The following is a 17,460-nucleotide window of genomic DNA, read 5'->3' as shown; positions in this document are numbered from 1 at the left end:
AAATCACACAGGTCCTTCCACCACAAATAGAGAAATGAGCTCGGATCCTGCAGCAGACCCCATGTTCAAGTTCTAGAGCCAGGACTTCCTGTCTTGATGATGGAATTTAACCTTCAGTGTTGCTACACACTCCAATACCCCCAAAAGATTTGACCAATGATATCAACCTTCACTGAGCAACTTCTCTTTTCCAGGCTATTACAGGATGCATTCTGTTCCCTCAAACTCCTATGTCAAAGTGCTTCAGGCTGTAACCACATTTGGAGACAGGGCCTTGTAAAGACGTGATTGACAATGAGGCCATTGGGGTGAACCTTAATCCACTCTGACTGGAGCCCTTATAAGAGGAAATTTGCACACAAAGACACAGCAGGGATGCAGACACACGTGCACACATGCTCACCTACACACATACACAAGGGAAAGATGGGGAGGGGGCAGCAGCAGGGTGGGAATCTGCTAACCCAGGAGAAATGAACCGGCTCGCAGTGCCTGCATCTTGCATTTCCAGTTTCCCAACAGTGAGAAAATACATTTCTGCTGTTTACACGACCAGGTCTAATACGCAGGCACCGTTCCGAAGAAGCTACATATATTAACTCGATTTATTCTAACAACTTGTGTGTGTATATGTGTGTGTGTTTGTGTTAACAAGGAGGGCATTATTAATATCCTTTTGCAGATAAGGAAATTAAAGCCTAGAGCAGTTAAAAAAAAAAAAGAGTTTGGGAAAGATTACATGGTAAATAAGCAATTGAGCTAGAATTTAATTGCTGGTACTGGTCTGCCTCCAGAGGCCACAGGCTGAACCACTGCACACTATTGTGCCTGTATATTCTGAGGAATTCTTCACTGTGTGTTAAGGCATCACTTTCTCTCTTCATGTGCTTAAAAAAAAAAAAAAAAAAGAAAAAGAAAGAAAGAAAAAGAAAAATTTCTTTTTATTTATTTAAAGTCAGGGTTTATGGCATTTGGAAATAATAAGTAAATAAATAAATGAGCAAGCAAGTCAGTACCACTCTTCCTCCCCGTCTTCCTTATTTATCTTATCTATTTATTTATTTTTGGTACTGGAGATTGAACCCAGTACTCATTCCCTCTCTCAAGCAGACAAAATGGCTGCTGTGACATCAGAGTGCACATCTTCGCACACACATGACTCAGAGGCGAGACCATGGCTTTTGGATTTTATTTCCCAGAATCCTCAGCAAAGAACCCATTCCTTGGCTTTCTGTTTCACATTCACAACCTAATCACCATGACCAAGGGTACAAAGCAGAGTAATTGGTTTAAGACAATTGTTTCCACCCAAATCCAAGAACTGAGGGTCTCTGGATGGAGGTGGGGGAAGGTTCCCGCACCTTGCTAGAGGTTGCCTGTGGGGGGAGAGGGAATGGGGAGTTAGCATCTAACGGGCATGGAGTTCCTATTTGGGATGATAAAGATCTGGAAACGGGTGGTGGTGCTGGTTGTAGGACCTTGTGACTGTACTGAATGCCACGAAATTGCACACGGTGTTGAATGTCAAATTTTATGTTATAGTTATTTTACCACAAAAAAGTAATTAAAAAGTAAAAGAAAAAAATCTCCAATTGTATTTTGGCAGCTGAAGCCTGTTGGTATCTCGCCCCCTGAAGTGCCCCTTGCTGTCGAAGGCACCCTCAGGAGTCCTTCGTGACCTCTGAGCAGTGTCAGGGCCCTTGAGCAGGGAAAGCAACCAGACAAATGTCATCCGGGAGAATTACGTCCACAGCGTGTTGAACACTCACTTGTGCCTGGGCTCAGGAAACGTGGCGTTACTCATGGGAGCTGAAGACGCTTATCTTCGACTTCCAGAGATTTCACACAGGGAAATGATTAATCAGGTGATCGAATCACTTTTTGGTGGTTTGATTGGAGGAAAAAGTACTGAGTAGCTTACCTGGTATTTTCTACTGGCATTTCAGGAGCGAAGGAGTTGGGGGACGGTGGAGAGGCTGACAGATACAACACGAAGTGCCAGCCGCACCTAGAAGAGTCAGCCTTCTCCTGTGACCGTGCTGCGTGGCACATACCCAGCAGCCTCAGCAAACCTGGAGGGCACCGGGGGTGTACTTTCCCGACAGCTACAACAAAGGCCAGCAGATTGCTCTGTGATAAAAGCCACTCAATTGCATCTTCTCTCCAGCAAGGGGAAAACCAAGTCCAAGGCAGCCATCTAGCTGCAAGGCGAGCTCATGGTAATTGGATGTTCTGAGTGGGTGTTGTCTAAAAACAGTGAATTTACGTCCTTTATGCCCAGTGTCGACCTCAGGACGATTTTTATCATGCCTGCTTTTGTGCGGCTAAGCTGGAAAATGTGGACTGTGACAGTCAAGCAGAAAAGGAACAAATTTGCATGTTACTGGGTTGTAAGAGACCTTTGATTGTTGGAAAGGCCTGATAATGCTGTCAAAAGCCTGGCAGCCTGAGCGGCACCCGAATTGCACAAGATCTTCCCTCAGTGTGGCTGACAGCAAAGGATGCAGTCAGCAGAGGATCAAAGAGTTGAGAATATCTCAAGTAAAAATGCTAAAAACACAAGGCGGTCTGCATCTTGATAAGAGGGCATCACCGAGGAGAGAAATGCACAGAAAGAAACAGAGTGACCTTGAGTCTACAAACTGTCACACACCTCAGAATCGTGAGATGCAGAAGGAAAGAAAATGTGGAGCTCACATACGAGTTTTGGAGCTAGCAAAGGCGAGAGTTGCGTGCTGAAAAAAGAGTCACCAACTACGCAGATCACAGATCACAGATCATATGGATTAAGATTGAGATTACAGTGTGGCACAGTGGCACACACCTGTTATCCCAGTGACTTGGGAGGCTGAGGCAGGAGAATCGCAAGTTCAAAGCCAGCCTCAGCAACTTAGTGAGGCCCTGAGCAACTTAGCAAGATCCTGTCTCAAAATAAAACATAAAAAGGGCTGAGGATGTGGTTCAGTGGTTGAATGCCCCTGAGTTCAATCCCTGGTACCAAAAAGAAAAAGAAAAAGAAAAAAAAAGATAAAGATTATATTTCTGTTTTCAAGACTAGTCATTCACTTGTATAAATAGTCAAGGGACAATACACCAACCTGTAGGTTTTAGCAAGCATGGCTCCTTGGGAGACTTTTGGAATACAAAGATATTTTTTAAGAAGAAAAAAACTGCCAATAATCAAGATGAAGCTTACCACTTAAAAAAGTAGATAAAAATATTATAAATGAAACTTAAAATAGAAATGTCAATAATAAATTTGCTTCTTCTCAAATTGAGTCTTCAGTAAAATATATCCCATAATTCCGTATGTAGCAATAGGGAGGAAGTCAGTGATTCTTCTGGAGGGAACAGTGCATCTATAGTCAGCCCAGTGTTTTGAATTTGACCCCCACACACACACTTTCTCCACTTACGCAAAATTTCTCAGAATTTAGCAAGTAAATGATCTGCCCCTAGGTTTCCTCTTTAATCTTTACCCATAAATATGTCCTAGAAGGGAAAACTTTACAAAAACTAGATAGGGGCCATGCTCTCTTTATCATTCAAATCCCTTTTTCAGTCACCTAACCTAAACTCACAGTGAGCACCCAATAAATATTTGTTTTTGCTACCATTGTGACAATAATCCAGATTTGAAAAGTGATTTTTCCTTAGTGAAGAACATTTTCTGATAATACTGCATACTCACACCAAACTGAATTCAGTTATGGATTAATTAGTTACATATATACAGCATTTCCAATTCACTGATTCAGTATTTGTTCTAAAAACTTCTCGAAAATTTTGCTTCTCAATAAGTTTTTAGAAAAGACATTTTCCAAATTTCTGGCTACAATACGGTCATATAACTAATAGTTAAATACATTATACATTGTGTGTATTTGCCAAGAATAAAAGAGCTTTGCCCTGCAGATTGAAAGTTTACCCCAACTTTCATGACTTTCTGCAAACATTTAGATTTCAAGATAGATGACAAATGAAGTTCTGAGAGCCTGCATTGGAAATTTCTTCGGTCTTAATACTTTCTTCATCTGTTCTGATTTCTAAATTTAGGGCAAATTTTCCAATCTTCCCCCACTCCTATTTGGTCAGTCAATGAACCATTGGGGAAGAGAGCAGTAACTTTACTACGTCATGCAATTTTCCAATCAAACACAAGAGGGCAGGTTTTGCTTTATGGTAAACCTAATTTCATCTGCTAGTAATCAAGATGGTCATTGTGCTAATTGCAAATTCAGAAACACTCAATAACATATGAAGTGAATGAGTACTCATGTTGGATAACTTTGTCAATGAAATTATTATTTTAATAAAGAAGGCCACGCAGAAACCTTTCTCTTTAGTATTACTTAAAATACAGAGAACAATTACACTTCAGAGCCACTGTGATAGTTTCAGTGTATGTTCATAAACTGCCATGGGGGCAGAGAAGGGCTAAAAGAAGAAGACTGACTCAAATGGATGTGGTAGAGAACACAAGTGGGGTAGAGCTTTCTACCAGAAAGGTGTCGTTTTGGTGAAAATACACACAGCCTACAGATCTTGAATGGGCACTTTATATTTTCATCTGATTCATTTTGTTTCAGGAAACTTTAACACATTCCATTGCTTACAATTTTCTACTGTGTCATTTTCAAGATTTCTGTAAACTACCTGCCAAAACATAATTAAATTCACAGAGGTTATTTTCAGCTTGAACTGCTGTTACAGCTGAAGTTCAAGTACACTTGGCCCTCCACATCTGTGGGTTACACTTCAGCAGATTCCCTAAGGATGAAAACTATTTGGGGAAAAATTGCATTTATATAGAACATGCAGACTCCTTTTTCTTATTGTCATCATTCCCTAAACAATACAGTGTAATAACTATTTCTGTAGCATTTACATTGGACATGCCACTGTAAGTAACCCAGAGATGATTTCAAGTATACAGGAGGATGCGAACACTATGCCACTTTATATAGGACTTGAGTATGCTCAGATTTGAGTGTCATGGTGGGAAAGGTCCTAGAACCAATCCCCCACACATACCCAGGGAGAACTGTCCTGAGGGTTTTTGGAATCAAGTTTTTCAAAGTGATGCTGCTTGGGTCCATCAGTGTGAGAGAGGCACTGGCTTGCCTCAGTAAATGATTGGCCCATTAGCACCCTTCACTGAAGGACATCAGACAATGGAGGGCCCGAAGGTGGCATGGGGAGAAGTTAGTGAGAATCTTGATGTTCTATCCTGTTCCCTCTCAATGGAGAAATGAAGGCCTGCTAATGGTGGGAAGAGGATGCATCTAGAGAGAAAATGTGGCCGAAGTGTCCCCTTGAGTTAGGTTGCATGGAGGGAAAGGCCACCCAATGTAGGTACCACTCAAAATCTGAAGGATAGGTTGTGGTTAATTTCATAGCTGGGAAATAAGACTCCACTCTCATATTTCTTACCCAGTACATGTTAAAACGTATACTAGAGGCCCTAAATGGAAAGTTCTATTTTGTGATTTGTTCATGTGTTCAGTCATTCATTTAAAAATACTTAGAGTACTCAGGATGCACAAGGCAGTGTAGAAATAGGAAGACTTAAACCTTGGGGTTTGCCATTGCATTGGGGAAGATGATTACCTGTCGCAGGGCAGGGGGAGGCAACTCTTATGCACCCCGTACCAATTAGCTGCCAACGTTTTCTGAGTACTTAAGACAAGTACTTTGAAACAAAGCCAGTGGAGCTGTACAGTGAGGTGTGCCACCTGACCTCCAAGTTCAAGTGGAGATGTGGAAGTGAACACTGCACAACTCTTACCCACCGGCCCTACCTTCCTTTCTCTGGAGGTCTCCAACAGATCAGTTGACCTCAAAGGCTCACCTGGAGGATCAGCAGTGAGCTGCTCCTGCCCCCATCCTCCCTCATCAGTGACTTGAAGTAGCTGCCCACCCCAGGATCAGTCATTCATTCTACCAGGGGGATTTTGAATGACACTCCTCACCTGGGAAAGTCTGCAGTCTCCTTTTCTACCTGTTCAGTTGACATCCAGGAAACAGTCATTGCTTAGAAACTCACCCAAGAAGCAGCATATCAGTTTTGAAACTAATTTTCAGAAGTGAAGTCATTATTTTCTATTTTCTATGTATATGTATTTCAAAATACATATGTTGAAAAGATGGGAATCAATTAAAATTTAAAGATTAAAATAAAAAATAACCCCCAAACAACAAACAATAATCTTCAAAACAGCATTTATTTTTATTTTCTCTTCAATAAGTTTTCTAATACTTGTCAGCATGAGTTTAAAATTATTCATTAAAAGTTTTATAATTAGCAATGCTAAATCTTAAGCAAGATACAAATAAATGTCAGCATTTTAGATTTAGAAGAGAATTGAATTCATGAAGGAAAGCTGTTTCATTTCCCTTCTGAATATCAGTTTTATAAAAGCATTTCTATTAAAATCAAAATTCACATACATACAATTTTTCTAATATTCAGGATATAAGCATATAAAGTGATCTGTTCATTTTCTTCAAGGTTGAATATTTTTCTCCATCATTGAGAAGTATAGTCCCGCAATGCCCAGTGACATTTTCTGAGTTTATTTGCATAATATTCAATATAAGTAAATTCCAACTTTTTATTCTGTAAGTTGATCCTAACTTTAGAGTCATTAGAAGGCATTCTTCACTGATTTACTGTAAGATTAGAATATGTTAGAATATTTTATTCCTTTTATATGAACTACAAAATTAGGAAATTATTTCTTTCAGGAAGACTTTATAAAACATAATATTTATAGAAAGTTGCACACATTATAGATAAAAGCAGCTAAGTATAAATGATTACTATTTATCTCTACCTCAGACAGATTTTACTTTAACTGAATCTTAGAAAATATGATGTATGAAAATTCTGATATACCTTCAAGATAAGCTAGAGATGGTTATTTGCTTTATAGAATTATTCATACTAGTTCATCTGTAAAAATGTGATTTCCCCTGGTGTTTTTAACATGTAATTGATTCACATATAACTTTTCGAGAACATATCTACCATGTACAATTACATCTTAATTTTAACATATTTCTCTTTTTGTTTAAAAGCAGGAGGTAAAAATGTGTTCCCCAACAACCCTGAGTCAAGCATAAACTTTCCAGAAAGGACCACATGAATGATAGCAAAATGGCCATGTTTTCCATGAACAATTTTCATGGCAGAAATTGAGATCTATGCATGTGGCACTGTGAATAAAAACCCCAAGCAGGGCTTCAACCCAGGAAGGACACCAGGTTATATGGGTTGTTATTGCTGAGCCTACTCTCAGATACAACTGAAACTTTATAAAAGTCACCTTCAAATTCAGTACCAACTGGGTATTGTCCATATCTCTGGTTTTAGCAGTCCACTCCAAAGTAAAATGCTGGTTCTTTGAATTTTGTCCCCTTTGCCCCCCATAGGCAGAAGGTAGCTCCAGAGTCCTCTTAAGATCCATTCTTTAAGTACATCCATTCCAGCAGAGGGGCAAAAAGCCAACAAAAGAGTCACGCTATAGAACTTCAGTCCCACTCCTGATGAGGTATGGACACCAGAAGCAAATAAAATTTGCTCTGAAATCTCAATAACCATTAACTTCTCAGAAGTGGGGAACATCATGACAAGTCTGAACATCATAGCAAAAAGGGCCTCATTCTTATTTCTCATGATCTGATAATTACTTAGGAGAATATAATCACTTAATTCTGAATTGTTATCTTTTAAACAGATGGTTTGCTTCTGAATGATAAGACTTCATTGATTAGTATTCATGAGTTACTATCAGTACAGCGCAACATTAATGATTCTAAAGTCAACTCTTAAAAATAAGCCTAATGCATTACATGTGAATAATTTTTCATTGGAAGCTACTTAGCAAAGGAATTGGTTCAGGATCAGCAAAAGGAGACCTTGGAGTCATGGGACACTAATCAAATTGTCTCACACTTAGGACCATAACCTCGTCAGCCTACTCTGGTCAGCCTTCCCTGGAAAGAGTGATTCCACCCTTGTAGGTTTAGAACAGGATATTAATTAACAAGGAAGCATTATAATTTTATTCCCTTACCTGTTTATTTATCACTATAGCATCGAAGTTTATCCAGCTACAGAATCTTCTAATAGGTCTACTGTTAAGAACTGCACATTTTAAAAGATATTTTCCTAGTTGTAGATGGATACAATACCTTTATTTTATTTATATGTGGTGCTGAGGATCAAACCCAGTGCCCACATATGCAAGATGAGCACTCTACCTCTGAGTCACAACCCCAGCTCAAGAACTGCACATTTTTAATAAATTTTGTAAAGTCTAATTTATAAAGAAAACTGACTTAATCATTTATTCATTCTCCATCCTATGTGGAAAATGAGGTCTATTTTCATCTTTAACACTGGAAAGGAAAAGACAGAGAAAGAAAAAAAAAAAAAAAAAAGGAAGCCCAAGGAAGACAGACAGAAGGGCATCTAAAACACCCTTGGAGCTAAAAGGGACCTTGGAGATTCGTCCTGGTGCCCTGCTATGCTGTGGATATGACTGGACTGTCCCCCAAGGCTTCATGTTGACATGTAATCCCTATTGTGAGGCCTTAGGAGAGTGGAACAATTCAAGTGTTTGAATTGTTTAGAAGTGGAGCCCGTGGGAAGCAATTAGAATTAGATGTGATCACAATGGTGCCCCGTGATTGGGTACTGGAGACTTTATAAAAGGAGGGCAAGAGAATATGTAGACACATTCACACTGGTGTGTTCCTTGTCTCTTGCCATGTGATGCTCTGCACTGCCCGGAGACTCCATCAACAATATGGCCATCACCAAATATAGCCCCTGAATCTTACACCTAGAGAACTGTAAGCCAAAATAAACCTCTTTTCTCTATAAAGTTAGCCAGCCTCCGGTATTTCAGTATAATAATGAAAATCTAATTGATACACACTTCTCACTTCCATGCCAAAGACACTTGGGCTGAGCAATATGGGACTACAGTCTTTACACTGCAAATTTAAATGAATCCACTTAATGGCTTCATTTGTTTATTTTTTTGGTGCTTTCCATTTGGGGAATTCTTGTCAGATAACACAAACTGTCAACTCTACCTCAATTTGATGATAGAGATAGGACCCAAGTACTTTAGCTTGGGTTTGTTAAATAAAGCAAACCAGAACCTATAGCTAAGCATCTTCTGTGTTTGGGATGATATCACTATAGGAGAAGCTAAGCCAGAGATCTTCAATTAAAGAACAGTGAAGGCTTGTCTCATTACTGTCAATAATGAGAATGTCAGAATGTCAACCCTTCTCTAGGATGTAGTCTGAGCATCTTAAGATCCTTCTGTGTATCTCCTGTTACTTAGATGAGTCTCCATCAGAGGTGTGTATCCTTTCCGAAGCCTTCGGTATTGAAGGTACACCAACAGCACAAAAAGACCCGCCACAGCCAGCAGCATCCCTGTCACCACAAAGAGGGTTGTGCTCCAACCTGGAGTTTCTGCCACTGAAATTGAAGCAGAAGAGAAAGTTTCACAATCAGGATTTCCATTCACTGAATACTCTTAGACAAGAGAAGAATAAACTTGTTTGCCTATCACATGCATTTTCATTGATAAAGCAAAACTACCCTGTAGAATGCAATTTATCTTTTTTTCTTCACAAATTGTTGATCATGTCCACAATTGCTTTCTCCAGGAAGTTGGAAATGGCACCCCATTATTCAAATACAACTTACCACATTTTAAAATTTTGTTAACAATAAGTGCTTTTGTGGAGATAAACCTTCTAAGGAAGTATATGACTATTTTGTAAGTTAGAAACTCATTTGTGAAAATGCATGCTAAAATGGTATCGGGGGAGTTATAACCTCTAAATATACAACCATCAGGTAGGAATATCTGCTTTGTCTCTGCCTTTTTTATAGATGATAAATGTGAAAGGGATCAGACTGGTTCTTAAAACAAGAGGCATTCAATAGTGCAAGTAGATAGAGCTGTAGCTCATTTAAATAGTTGTAAATAAAATCTGAATGTTCCGGATACTAAATCTAATCCTGTACTCACTTATATTGTGGAAGCACTCTTCCACAATATGAGTGATTTCATTTTTAATATATTTAGAACTATTTGTCATTTCTTTAAAAAATTATCCTCCCCATGATCGGCTCTTCTAAAAATTCAGTCTCTTTGAATTGGCTTGTTCTATACCTTACATTCATCTAAATATAATATTATCCTTCTAGTTCTTTTCTTTCCCACAGAGGCCATGGCCCATCCTGACCAGATTTCTCCATCATCGTCATCATCATTAGTAGTAGTATTCCTCTCCTCCTCTTTTCTTTTTTTTTTCTTTCTTTCTTTTTTTTTTTTTTAACTGAGAATTGAACCTAGGGTCCCTGAACCACTGAGCCATATCCCCAGACCTTTTTCTCAGCTTAATTTTGAGACGGGATCTCACAAAGTCCTTAGGGCCTTGCCAAATTGTTGAGGTTGGTCTCAAACTTGCAATCCTCCTGCCTCAGCCTCCTGAGTTACAGGAATTAAAGGTGTGCACCACCACACTCAGCCAGTTACATCTTCTTAGAACAGATTTTTATTCTGCCTTTTCTTTATTAAGGCACTCCCAACGATTGCCTTTTAGTATTGTCCAAATCCTCTACCTACCTTTTTTAATGATTTATTTATTTTTTATTTGTTCTAATTAGTTATACATGACAGCAAAATGCATTTCAACTCATTGTACATTTATTTTTTTAATTGTGGTGGAATACACATACAATTTTTTACCATGTTAACCACTTTTGAATCGAGTTCATTGGCATTAAGGACATTTTACATTGTTGTGTGGCCATTATCTTCATTGCCATTAACTGTCCACAGAACTCTCTCATCTTGCAAAACTGAAATGTTGCATCCATTAAATAGTAACTCCCTATTCATCCCTCCCCAACCTCTGAAAACCACCAGTCTTCTGTCTCTATGAATTTGACTGTTTTATATTCTCATATAAGTGGAATCATGTAATATTTGTCCTATTATGTCTAGCTTATTTCTCATTGCTTAATGTGTTCCAGGTTTATTCTTGTTGTAGCACATAACAGAATTTTCCTCCTTTAAAAGGCTGAATAATTTTCCATTGTATTTATATAGCATGGTTTGTTTATCCATTCATCAACTGATGGGCACTTAGGTTGCTTCTACCTTTGGTTATGGAGAATAATAATCTTAGGAACATGAATGTACAAATATCTCTTTGAGACACTTGTTTTGATTTTTTTGGATATATACCAACAAGTGCAATTACTAGCTCATATGGTAATTCTACATTTAGTTTTCTGAGGAATTCCCCATTGGGGCTATGCTATGCTGTTTTATATTCCCATTGGCAATGCACAAGAGATCCAATTTCTCCACATCCTTGCCAACACTTGCTATATCCTGATTTTTTAATAATAGCCACCCTACTGGGTATGAGATGGTATCTCACTGGGGTTCTGCCTGGCTCATGAGGGCCTCTGTAATCAGCTGTCTTATAGGTCAGGCCTTAATTCACAGTAATCCTCTGCCCAGGCCCTCCACTACAACCAGGTGTCGAGGTGAAAGGAACTTTCTTCCACTCTCTGAAGGTTTGATAATTTGAGTTTATAAAACAAACTAACAATGGACAGATTAACAAGTGAAGCAGCATAAAAACATGAACATATACGTACAAGGGAGTCGCAGGTGGCATGAAGCTAAGAGAAAGGCCATCTTGATGCCCACATACCCTCTTTGCAGAAGGAAGGGAACTGGGGCTGTAGCCAACTTTGGTGGAAAGAGCAAATGATTTTAAGAGAGATTAATTCTCCCAAAGAACAGACAGTAATCTGGGACAAAGTTCACCAGGCTCTGAATGTGATGTCACCTCTAGTCTTTGTTCTGCAAGTTCATCTTCTGGAGGACCTGGCCTTCAGGTGGAATGGGGAATTTCAGAGAAAGTCCTTCCTGAACTTTGGGAGGAAAAGGAGTGTGAGATGCAGGGAGGGGGTGGGGAAAGGCCAGAGAGACCTCTGTTCTCCTTTAGTTCAAAACTCGCAAAGCCCAGGTGTCTCACTTCGAGGGATGCTTTTCTGAGCCCAAACAGAAAACACAGCCCTCTGCCTAGACCACACTTGCTTTTCCCTGTTTGTTCCCCTCCTTCTTCAGTCTGAAACATGCTCTCACCTTCCTCTGTCTATCTACTAGTCCTTCAAACCTAGTTCAAGACGCACCTCCTTCGAGAAGGTATACTCCAGTCCCTCAACCCAAAATACGCCTCCCTGGAACAGACCCCTTGGGCATGAGGGTGACTTCAAATGAAGGCAATTAAGATTTAGCAGATGCAGAAAGAAGCTTTCCAAGGGCCTGCACAGACCTTGCTCAGACAAGCCCTCCTCTTCTGGTAGTTTCCTCCATACATTTACCTTCCTACAGAGTGCCATTTTTGGAAGCCCAAACCCCTTTATCCTTTGTCTTTCTCATCTCCACAACTGCCTGTCCTTTGTACAAAACAGTATGTAAGCTCTCAGGTCTATCTACTTCTTCGGCTCTTCACTTCCTTTCAACTAAGCCTCCCAGGTCACATCAAAACTAGCATCAAATTAAATACATATGCCTCTTCTCCTGTTGACCTTCCTTCTGTCATTCTCATTTGCTGGGCACCTCTCAGTGAACCTAAGAGCTAGCAAGGAAAACATATTTTTAGTCCCCTACTGTTTATAGTTAAATCTGCCCAGGCGGAATTGTAGTTGTCATTGTCAAAACAGTAAGTGAACATGAATTTGTATCTTCTGATGAGTTAGCACATTATGGGTATATTTTAGTCTCAGATAATACCTGTTAATCAATTGTCACCAGAGGATATAGAAACAGGTCAGAAAGCACATTCCGAATTCTCAAGTAATATTTTGTTTCTCCCCAGGGCAAAGACAAAGAAATTGAAAAGACACATCCTCAGTTACTCAGAGTTACTTCAGATCGGTAAGAAGAATAAGTAGATGCAGAGCTAGGTGAAAAAACTGGGGACAGATTCTAGTGCCTGAAAGACTGAGGTCACAGAGAGACAGAGGGGAGCTCAGAAATCATCTTGATTTCTGTGTAGACTGAGATTTTGGGAAGATGAAATGGACACAAATGGGGGAGAGTGACCAGCAGATGGTTGTTGTGGGGGACTTCTTTACAAATTCAGATATTTTTGTGGTGGTTGTTTCTTATCTTTCCTTTCTCAAACTTTCCTAAGATTCTTAAAATGGCATGTGAAGCCATATTAAGGTCTGGGCAAGAAGAAAATAGTATTTCCCTGTATCTGCTGAGTAAAATATCCTCCCATTTGGAACTGAATGAGATGAGTCAATAAAAGATCTACAATTTAAAACCATGACTCAGAAAAACATTAACTTATAAACATCACATAGAGCCCCCAGCAGCCCAATCTGGGGGCAGGCCAATGTCAACCGTCATAAAACTACCCCTGCAGGGGGCACAGTGCAGGCAGGTGAAAATGACTGATCCAGTTACAAAGTAACATATGTGTGTAAAAGATCCACACAACAGTCTGTCTACATTCAAAAGTGTGATGATGATTACTCATTGTTAAGCTTTTGCATTCGTTTTGGTCTTTTAAAATACTGCCTGATATTACTACTTACAACAATTACTGAACTTGGGCCTCCCTTTGAATTTTGTGCTCCAGGCAAATCCCATACTCCTCTCACCATAATCCCAGCCCCACCTTCAAGCAAGGATCTCTATGTCCTGCTAGTCCTGGTCACATGTGGCTAGTTCATTTAGACTTTATTGGTTGGACATTTGAAACAACTATAGAGCCGTTTTCGATTAATTTGATTAATTCTGATAGAATTGTCAAATAGGGTGGGGGTGTCAATAGTTCCTCTGTGAAATAAGGTCTCTTAATAACTTTCAGTTCCCTAGAACAACAGGGTGCCAACTAGTGCCTTTCTGATGTTTAATTGGTAGTTTAACGACTCATCTTGTTAAATGCATATATTTCAGAAAATAGCCAATAAACTTAACTAGACCTGAATGCTTCAATTAAAGGTCTTGGTTTACATTAAAAAGAAAGAAAGAAAGTAAGCGCCTTTAGAAGTTGAATGAATCACCCGTGTAGAAGCTGTATTAGTTACCTGGCAGATCAATGGCGTAACTGTAGCCAAGTTGTTCTGCAGTTAAAAAGAGTTCCTCGTTAGTGACGGGAGGGAAGAAAGGAACCAAGTTATACATCCGATTGTGGCCAATGGGTGCCATCTCCCAAGGCCAGGCATCCACAGAAGGGTTGTATCTTCTCATCCACTCATCAAAGATGGCATCAGTAAAGGAGTGGAGGACCTGCAAGAGACAGCACAGCATGGCGTTTAATGTTGAAGGGCCCATTCCAACCAACTCACCAGACTGGAGCTACTGTGTGCCCAATTGATCCTTGGCGACATACACACTGGCATTTTTTCTTGAGTTTTCAGGGATGTGTGGACATCTCTCTCCAAACAAGATTGTAAACCCTTTGTCAAGTGAACAAATGAAAGCTCATGTTACAGATTTAACATTGTTTTGTGAATATTTGAGACCTTCATCATGGGTGTGTTGATTATTAATTTCAGAAAAAAATACAGCAAGTATGATGAGATCTATACTCTAGTAGATATTCAGATGTTTGGTTTAATAGAAAAGAGGAACAGTGACAATATTATAGTATTGTACTATAAACAAAGAGTAAAAAAAAAAAAACAAAGAAACAAAGAAACAAAACTCCAAGTTTTTTAAAAGAATTTTTAAATTTGCCTCATTAGGAACACCCTTCTATCTATTCATTTTATAAACCACTCACTTGAATTCTTGGTGCTATGGAAGCATTAGAAAATCAAAAGATGTTGTAATGCACATAGCGCTCATTTTTATTTTCTCAGAGAAGCTGTTAAAGTCCTTTTCAAATACAGCAATAATTACATGTTTTAAAATATTAACAGCAAAATTTCCATTTGTACAGCCCTGATTTTACAACAGGATATAAATGCAAGACTTTGTACTTAGCAGTTAGAGTTCTTTCATTCCTAGACTGCAAATTCATGGAGTTCAGGAATGATGGCTGCTTCTCTTTCCTCCTGTGCCCCGGGATTGACACCCCAGGGCCACCATAGAAGTTCAACAGTTCTGAGGCAGCCATGCTGTGAGGAAACCTAAACCAACCAACCCACATGAAAGACCCCATTTAGAAGCCCTGAGATTTCAAGAAAAGGGAAAATGATTGGCTAGTTCACAGCTGCTGTAACACCTGCTACCACCTGAGAGACCCAGAGGCCAGAAATGTCTGGCCAAGCCCTTCCCAAATCTGTCCACAGAAATCATGAGAAATGGAATGATTCTTGATGATTCGAGCCACTAAGCATTGTGGTGACTTCTTATGCAGCAATAAGTGGTTAACCAGAACTATGGGGAAAGGCCTGGATACAGTCTCAGGCTCCAGCTTACTATAGCATGTTTAGGGGAAGGTTTCCAGTTCCCCAAGGAGAGGACATGACGCTGCTCCAGTCCTCTAGGAATCAAAACCAAAGTGGAAATTCAGAGGTGATCACTTAAGTCATATGGTAGATACAGACACAGGTGCACATGAAAACTCCAAGTTTGAACTTAAGGTAGAAGGCATACATAAGAAGGTAGGTCAGTAGTCTTTCTAAATGAGAGAATTCCTAATGGTAATTTTTTTTAAACGTAATCAAACTTGTTATTTTTTGGAAATATTTATTTATCCTTCCTTTGCTGTACCAAGAATTTGAAGCAGTATATAACCAGAAGGTAGCTTTCAGATTTCCCTAAATAAGCCATATGTAATATGTAGGTAACAGTTAAACAACACCCAGGCATCTACTTAGCTGGCTAAGTTCTTTTACTGGGAATAGTTTAGTGAGACATGAGAAATTGTCTCCTGTCTAGACTGAAAGTAGGTGACCTCTCCAATTCATATGCTGAAATCCTAACCTCCAATGTAATGGTAGGGCCTCAGAAAGGTAAAGATTATAAAGATGGAGTCCTTGTAAATGGGATTAGGGCCCTTATAAAAGAGACCCCAGAGAGTTTCTTCTTGCTTCCAGTGATGTGAGGACACAGCAAGAAGAGGGTCCTCGCCACACATGGAGTCTGCTGGACTTCCCAGCCTCCAGAACTTCAGAACAACAAATGAACATTTGTTGTTGAAGTTACCCTGTCTATGGTATTTTTGTTATAGCAGCCTGAGTTGACTAAGACACAATTATAGGTGGAAAAGACATTTGAACATTAACAGTGTTTTCTAGGCAGAACTCAGCAAGATGGTTTATTTGCCATTTTGCTCTAAATTTCTCTATCCTTCCCCATCTCCCCTATCATTGAACCCTGAAAAGAATATAAAGTATTTTTCCAGCATTTTGAAGGAGTTACATGTGCAACCCTCACTTCTGCCTAGATTTATATGGTAGCATAGAATCCAAATATACATAAGCATGCATGAAGTGTATACAACATACATTATACACAAGATCATGCATGTGAAGAAAAATAGCAAGAGGGCTAGAAATTCAGGTATCAATCCCTTAAGAAAGAAAGCCTTTATAGATTAAACCCTGAATAGACACAAACAGAAGTCTGCAGAGTTCTGCTGTGAGTGTGTTGACCAGTTCAATATACATCATAAGCAGGTTGAGAAGACAGAAGCAAGGTGATGTGAGAAGAGAGCCTACCTGGAGACAGAATTGTCCCAAGTCACACTTGACCACGGAATCATCAAAAATTTTAGAAAGGATCAGTGCTAGAACCATCTTAGATTTGATTATGAGCTGTGTTTTGCCACCTTGTTCACACTTTATTTCATCAATAATGAAGTGTATATAATGCATCCCTGAGCACAGGTGTAGATCTTCTCAGTAGATTAGGAGTGAGGAAGATTATAAAACCTAGAATCGGAAAGAACATCTTCATATGCCATTTAGCGCCTGCCAAATTAAAAAACAAAAAACACCCCCCCAGACTGAGCCCACAAAAATCCCAAACAGGGGGTCACCATCCTCTCTGATACCTCAGCTCTTCTAGAACTCACCAAGGTGTTGTGCTGCTCAGCAGACAGCGACTGCATGTCTGTTACTTTAAGACTGCATAACAAATAAGTAAATAAAGCGTTTAAGAAACATAAATAGATATAATAAAACCAGTGGCCTCATCTTTTCAAAAGCCATGAAAAATTATTCAGATCTACCCTTCACCAATTAGTGTTAATTCTGATTAACATGATCTAACAGGACTAAATTATCCCAGCTATAATGAAAGCAATTGTGAAGGGATCAAGTTAAGAATTGTTTAAACTGACAAGAGGCAAAATTGCTGTTATAAGGCTGGGAATGGGGAAACGCATGAGCAGGAAACTTCTTACCGTCTCTGCTCAGCCGCCTACTGGGTGGGGTGT

At 39.4% G+C, this 17,460-nt stretch overlaps 1 protein-coding gene across 1 annotated transcript in view; it reads right to left on the bottom strand.

The window, feature by feature from the left end:
• Positions 1–9,329: 9,329 nt before the first annotated feature.
• Positions 9,330–17,460, bottom strand: part of Dct (dopachrome tautomerase) — a 34,086-nt gene continuing 25,955 nt past the window's right edge. Inside the window, exons 7-8 of the mRNA XM_047554039.1 lie at positions 14,159–14,360; positions 9,330–9,502 (exon numbers count right to left, since the gene is read on the bottom strand). Of these exons, the coding sequence (XP_047409995.1) occupies positions 9,330–9,502; positions 14,159–14,360 (375 nt within the window). The remainder of the gene's footprint in view (positions 9,503–14,158; positions 14,361–17,460) is intronic.

This window comes from Sciurus carolinensis, chromosome 5, assembly GCF_902686445.1.
Source record: "Sciurus carolinensis chromosome 5, mSciCar1.2, whole genome shotgun sequence".
Taxonomy (NCBI): domain Eukaryota; kingdom Metazoa; phylum Chordata; class Mammalia; order Rodentia; family Sciuridae; genus Sciurus; species Sciurus carolinensis.
The sequence above is the reverse complement of the archived record's forward strand: the minus strand, read 5'-3'. Positions and strand labels throughout refer to the sequence as shown.